General features: G+C 39.3%; 1 protein-coding gene across 2 annotated transcripts in view; it reads right to left on the bottom strand.

Moving 5' to 3' along the window:
* Positions 1-2,670: 2,670 nt before the first annotated feature.
* Positions 2,671-7,080, bottom strand: part of LOC103150351 (gap junction alpha-4 protein-like) — an 18,199-nt gene continuing 13,789 nt past the window's right edge. For both annotated transcript variants that reach the window (XM_007569927.2, XM_016680651.1), the window contains exons 4-5: positions 4,170-4,334; positions 2,671-3,428 (exon numbers count right to left, since the gene is read on the bottom strand). In XM_007569927.2, coding sequence (XP_007569989.2) covers positions 3,003-3,428; positions 4,170-4,334 — 591 coding nt within the window. In that variant the 3' untranslated portion in view covers positions 2,671-3,002. The remainder of the gene's footprint in view (positions 3,429-4,169; positions 4,335-7,080) is intronic.

Here is a 7,080-nt window from a genome sequence, read left to right as displayed (position 1 = left end):
ATATATCTAAATTTTATCCAGTCTGCCTTATTAAAATTAAACTTTTTCCCAAGCTTTATATTCTTATTATTTAGATTCAGTCCTACTCTTATTGTTATGGGATAATGATCACTACCTATTGTAGATTTTTTATCAATGAACCATTCACTAATACCAGCTAAAACAATTGAAACAATTGTTAAATCAATAGTTGATTCCATCCCCATTCTTATATTGATTTGTTCCATCATTAATACATACCAGATTTTTCATTTCCATTAATTCTTCTATAACTTGTCCGTTTTTATCATTACATTTACCCCACAATGTACTATTTGCATTAAAATCTCCACACCAAATTACTTTCCCTTCCAAATATTCAGTTAACTCCTCCATTATTTCAATCGATAATGTTTTACATGGATTATAAAAATGTATTATTTTGAATTTACCTTCTTCTTCCCATATCTCAATTACCACATATTCTAGTTCTTTACCTTTTCCTAATACCTGATATTGTATCCCTTGTTTAATAAATATTCCACATCCTCCTCCACCTCCCTCTGATCGATCTCTTCTTACACTATCATATCCTTTAATCACAAAATCTAATGTTGTTTTTAACCATGTTTCCTGAACACAAATAATTTCCGGTTGTTCTTCAAGCTCATCAATATAACCTTTAAGTTCCTGTCCATTAGCAATTAAACTTCTAGCATCCATTGTAATATTAACATGAACCGTATTCACCTGATGGTCCTGGTCTCCCATCTTCCTCCAACTTTTTATTTATGTTCTCCCGTGATCCCTCTTTAAAGCCCAAAAACTTTCAGCTCCTCTCACTATTATTTTAATCTTCTCAGTTTCGTGCTTGGCTTGGTCAGTGCAGTTGATAACATAAGCTATAAATAATATTAGTTTTTCTACTGGTATTGTGACATTTTCTTCTATCTGTACTTTGGATTGCTGTGTAGTTTGACTCACTGTTTGTTCAATCTCTCTTGTTTTCTGTTCCTTCACATTTTTAACTGCTTCTGCATAGCTTATGTTTTTAGTTGTTTTAATCTGTATGATTTCTTTTGCTCTCTTCCTTACTTCACATCCTCCATATGTGACTCTGATTCCCTCCACAGTTACAACATTTCTCTTGTGCTTCTTCTTTACATTCTTCTAATTTGTGATCTTCTCCACATTTTGGACATCTCTGTTTCCCTTTACAAGCTGCTATGTGTCCATACCTTTGGCAATTGAAACACCGAAGTGGTGGAGGTACATAAGGTCTAACTTGAAAACTGAGATACCCTACTTTGATTTTTTTTGGCAACTCTTTTTCTTCAAACTCAATAAGGATTGACAAACTTCGTACTCTTTCTCCATCCACTGTTTTTGACAATCTTTTCAAGTTATTCACTTTTGCACCTACAACACTTCTCTTAATTTTATCAAGATCTTCATCAAGAGGGATCCCATAAATCACTCCTCTAATTTTTTTTATTTTTTCCCATGACTTTTTTTCTCCAGCACAGATCTTTCGCAAATATTATCCACATTTAAAGCCTTATTTTTTTTTTTGTTCTATATCTTTACATACTACCAGTAGGTTTCCGTCTCTCAAAATCTTTACCATTTCAACATCTCCGATTTTCTTTTTAATTTCTCTTGATACCACAATGGGGCTGATTTTATCCTGTTCTTCCTCGTTCTTAAGTTTTAATATTACTTTAAATCCTTTCTTCTTCTGAGCTACTTCCTTCCAGTTCCCGTTTACTGCCTTGGCGATCACCAATTCCTTTTCCTTCATCTATTTTATTTCTTCCACGACCTATCCCTCTTCCCACTGGTGTCCACCCTTCAAAAGGGGTGAGGGGGGCGTAAAGAGGGGAAGGTTGGAAGGAGCAGGTGGGGTGGGGGGGAGATTTATGGGGAGTAGGAGGCAATGAGGAGGAGGTGAGGAGGGGTGCAACAAACAGCATACTTGGATTCAAAATTGATTGGACACTGGTTCTCAAGGTAAGCTGACCTGCATGTTTTCAGTTCAGCAAAACCCTGTTAATCAGCCATCAATTATAAACATGTGTGCCTAATTATGGAAATGCCTAAATCTTGCAAGGCAGTGTGCTCTGAGGACCAGTGCTGGAAAAACACTGGATTCAACATTCACGTTTCAACTATTAAAATTCGACCACAAAACAACATTGATTCAATGAGACATTTTCAATATTAGTTAATTGGCTAGAATTGGATGACTGTTTGATAGTTTTTCCACCATCAGTCATCAACCAACCATAAATTCAACCTTGGTGATCATAATTAAACATATAATTAACATCTTTTGCCAACAAGCCAACAGCGAAGTGGCTGTGTGGTTGGGCCATCCCACTCATGTAAATGGTGGGGGTGGACCGCTCCACTCCTTGTAGTAAGTTGTAGATGTTTTTGTGTCAACATATCACACACAAACAGTCAGTGAGAATTTTTATGATCAAGTAAGAAAATGTATAGAAAGGAATCACCACCCACTATCCTGAACAGTGCTAAATTTAAAACGTTGCTCAGTAATAAAATGCTCTCAGCCAGAGCTCTGATGAGGAGGGGAAGGGGTGCGGCAAAACATCATACATTGATTCAACATTGATCAGACATTGATCAGACATCAGCATTTCATTCATTAGATTTCAACCCCAAAACAACATTGATTCAATGACACATTTTCAACATTGGTTACTTGGCTAGAATTGGATGGTTGTTTGATGGTTGATCCACCGTCAGTTGTCGACCTCAACCAAAAATTAACCATTCTGACTATAATTCAATGTTGAAATACCATCGTGTGCTATCTGGGCAGTTAAAGGATTTTCAAAATAAAAGATCCTCCAGACTCAGATAATACATAAACGGAAATATTTATTTCTTGTGTGGCCCGGTACCAATTGGTCCATGGACCGGTACCAGTCCGCAGCCCAGGGGTTGGGGACTGTCCCTATATGATTCTTTTGCTCAAGATTTTTAACATGCAGTCATGATCAAGTGGTATAGAGAATTGGCGCATATTTTAAAAAGCAGCCAAAGTCTAAAGAAAAACTTTCAGAAATCAAAGATGTATTTAAAAGGTTATGAGGACGTATAAAGTTGTGTGGAGTAAAGCTTACCTCCAGGATGGTACGGATCAGAATACTCATTATGTATGTCTTCAGCAGCGCCCCCCTCAGCCGAACTCGACCTGCAGACGAACCTTCATCTTTTTCCTTTCCTTCATCCTTCTCAGCACTCCTTCCCTGCTTGTTTCTACCTCCTCCTCCTTTTTCACCTCCTCCTTGGTCTTCCTCTTTCCCTCCTCCACCCGCATCCTCCTCCTCGCTACTCTTTCTCTTCTCCTCCCTGCGAACCGTGTGCATGGCGTGGCCCATGTAGATTAGACTCGGAGTCGACACAAATACAATTTGCAGCACCTGAAAAGACAACAGCGATGAATGCCAAAGCACAACAAGAGTATTTCTGCATAGTTTTGCATTTGTCATACACACAGACACATATTTGTACTTGTAACATCACAAAATGTGAAAATATCTTTAAAGTCCATGCTTTTTAACACACTGTGAATTTATGGCATCAAACTAGCCTGGCCATTACCTTCTTATGCAATCCTGCACGATTCAAATCTGACTTGCAGCACAATCTGGGATTTCTCACATGGAGTTTGTTTTCTCTGCAAGAAGAAAACAAACTCCATGGCCAATCAGCCAACAGAAAGAGTAGTGAATGGTGATGTCTGCCTGTAGTTTTAGCTACGGCAACTGAGGAAATGAACAAAGCGTTCAGTCCATGTTGGTCACCTTTCAAATATTGAATTAACATAAACAGCTTCTTTGTTCGACTCGGCTCTTCTCTCTTTGCAGTGGAGGATGGCACAGGCGATTTCCTGTAAGCTTCATAGAGTCAAACTGGTGCATTACAAATCACAGGCAAACTTCATTGATTGGGAAAAATCGATAGGCAAAACTTAAGAGGCAATACCTCCAGGAAACAATCATTTCTCAATAGCCGAGGGTCCAGACCCTTTGAACGGATAATTACATTTAATTTGTCTTAGATTTCAAATCAGCTTCTGAACGTGGGTCAGGATGTGTAAGAGTCCTAATATTAATTGATGTATAACAGCAAATTTTGATTGAGTGTGTTCAGGTTATTACCCAGTATCGTATGTGTGCTATAGGAAATGCTCGGTCATAACAGACGTTCTCGCAGCCCGGCTGCACCGAGTCACAGTTGAAGTCTTCCTGCTCATCGCCCCATGATGACTCGGCTGCCGTCCCGAGCACCAGGATACGGAAGATAAACAGGATGGTCAGCCACACCTGAGGAGTGAGAATCAACAAACAGAATCCATATGAAAACGCTTGGAAGCCAAAACAACAGGTAGAAATGTTAATTACCATCTTTGTCGGTAGTATGTGAAGTGTTGTAGCTGAAGGATGTGGCACAGTAAATCAACAGTAATTTTAGCCAAGTTGCAACAAAAAAATGTTTTTTTTCATTAGCACACACAGGCTAGCAAGAATGTTGTTAGATGTGAGAAAAGAAATTTAAGTAGCATCATCTTCCTTTTTACAGGTGAACTAGTGTTAATATTGTAGAGGTTTAAAACTTCTATCAGCCGCAAAGTACTGAAACAATTTAACGTTTATTGATTTATGCTACTGATGTGATACTTCAGCATAGTCAAATTCTTGATCATCTTGGACTTGGACTATGAGTTTTCAAATTTTCTCAAGAGTATACCAACAAAATCACAGCTGCAAGTTTTGTTTCCTCTTCAATTTAGAATGAAACTTGTATTCAAGTGCAACCAATAAAGTCATTTTGCTTTGAAGAATTTAATGCTGCCACCTGTGCCCCGAGGGAAAAAAACAAGAGGAAGACAAATATTCCAGTGCATATATTTGTTTTTCGGTTCATACTACAGTGTGTTTCCACAGAAAGAACTCTCATTCTAGAACAGGTTCAGTACCTGTGCCTTAGAACAGTGGTCCCCAACCTTTTTATTACTGCGGACCAGTCAAGACTTGGAAATTTTGCTGCGGCCCGGAGTGGGACGGGGGTCGTGAATCGTCAGATAAGGCTTCTCTGCATGTTGATGTTCCGCTAAATCCTGAATATACTCAATTTGGGTTGTCTTGGCCTTTTTATCGCAGCCTGTGGGGTTTTCCCTGACTGGGAACGAGAATACAACCTGCTGAATGTGACAGGTAGCCAATCAGAAAGCGCGGTGACGTCAGAACAGAGGGGAATCCCAAACAGCTGACATATCACGCAACTGAGAGTCCGGTGGACATCGGAGATGATATGTGGAAATGTTTATTATTATATGTAAAGGTCATTATTATGTTTATTCAGTTAAAAATGTTAACTATGAACAAACATAGTTACCTCTAAATCATAGTGCAGCAAATAGAGAGGCTGCTCCCGCTGTCTTTTATCCACCGCTTTTTCTTTTTGTTACGTCTTTTATCTTTTAAAATGAGTCGACAAACTGTCACTATTGCTTCTACATCGCCATCCGTGTTTGGTTATTCTAAATTCCCGTATGCTATGTTGGGGGTTTTACTGGATTATCAATCGCGATGTTCGTGACTGGAAACGGTTTGTGTTGCTCCTGCCTTGTGGCTGGACACACGAACCGATCGAACCTGTTTTACTTTTATCAGCTCTGTGGTCACAGAGATTTGGAGGATCGGCCGACAATTCTTAAATCTTGCCGTCTAAACCAGACTTAAGACTCACAAGCTCTACTCATCTCCTCTTGACCACTGCCCAAACGCTCTTCGACTCTGGACGCTATGGTAACGTTTACATATCCCTTCAAAATAAGATACAGATGCGCCACAAAAACGAACATTTTACTTTAGTGAAAATTTTAACTCACGATAATGACTAACGGAGTCCTGAGCTTGTTTCTCTGCAACGATACGGTCCCATCTGGGAGTGATGGGAGACAATGACACCCGAAGTGTTGCTTATATCCACAGCCTGCTTGGTCTCTACGTGGTGAAGCAGTTTGAAGCTTCATTGCCTCATTAGCAGCTGGTCGCCGCATGTTACACAGAGCGGCTTGTAATATTTGACTCACCTACCGGTCCGGGATAAATCCATCCTCCTGTCTCTTCTCTGGGCCTTTACCACATCGCAAAGAAACTTTCCAAAGACACCTGATCTGTTTCTTAATCATTTTGCTGCTTGTGGGCTCAGTGTTGGCGCGCAAGTAACCGAGAGAATCCCGTTAAAGGATTTTCAAAATAAAAGATCCTCCAGACTCAAATAATACATAAAACGGAAATATTTAATCATTTCTTGCGCGGCCCGGTACCAATAGACCCTTTTCACAGTGACGTCAGACATTGGCCGCCATAACTCGAAGCGGTGTATCTTTACTTCCGGTGTGATTTTGCCTCGGGAAACCAGACTGAAAAATTCATGGATACTCATTATCTTAAGGACATAATAAAAGGTAAGGTTAATAATAACAGCATTTAAGTGTTAGATAGCTGTTATTACTCATTGTCAATCCACCATTCTCTGACTGTGTATATAATAAACAGCCTCCAATCGGAGAATAAACCAGCTAGCAGCAGATTTAGCCACAGTTGGGAAAATACACCGCCAGCAGGGCCGAGGTCAGTGTTGTAACGTTAAAAGGTTCACTTTCTGTATTAACTGTAATAAAACAGTATTTACATGTTAGCCTTTCTCCAACTGTATTTAAAGGAACCAGTCTCCGATCGGAGAGTAAACCAGCTAGCAGCAGCTTTAGCCACAGTTAAGAAAAATATACACTGCTCTGTAAGTGCTGTAACGTTTAGAGACTCACTTTATTTATCAACTTTAATAAAACAGCATTTAAGTGTTAGATAACCGTCATTACTCATTGTCAATCCACCATTCTCTGACTGTGTATATAATAAACAGCCTCTCATCAGAGAGTAAACCAGCTAGCAGCAGCTTTAGCCACAGTGCCTTTCAGTGCTGTGTTGTTAAAAGTTTCACAAAAATCACTGACATCTTCCAACACTGTTGTTTAGAAAAGCATTTTAAATATTGATTTAA

This window comes from Poecilia formosa, unplaced genomic scaffold, assembly GCF_000485575.1.
Source record: "Poecilia formosa unplaced genomic scaffold, Poecilia_formosa-5.1.2 Scaffold251, whole genome shotgun sequence".
NCBI lineage: Eukaryota > Metazoa > Chordata > Actinopteri > Cyprinodontiformes > Poeciliidae > Poecilia > Poecilia formosa.
This window is presented reverse-complemented; position numbering and strand designations above follow the sequence as displayed.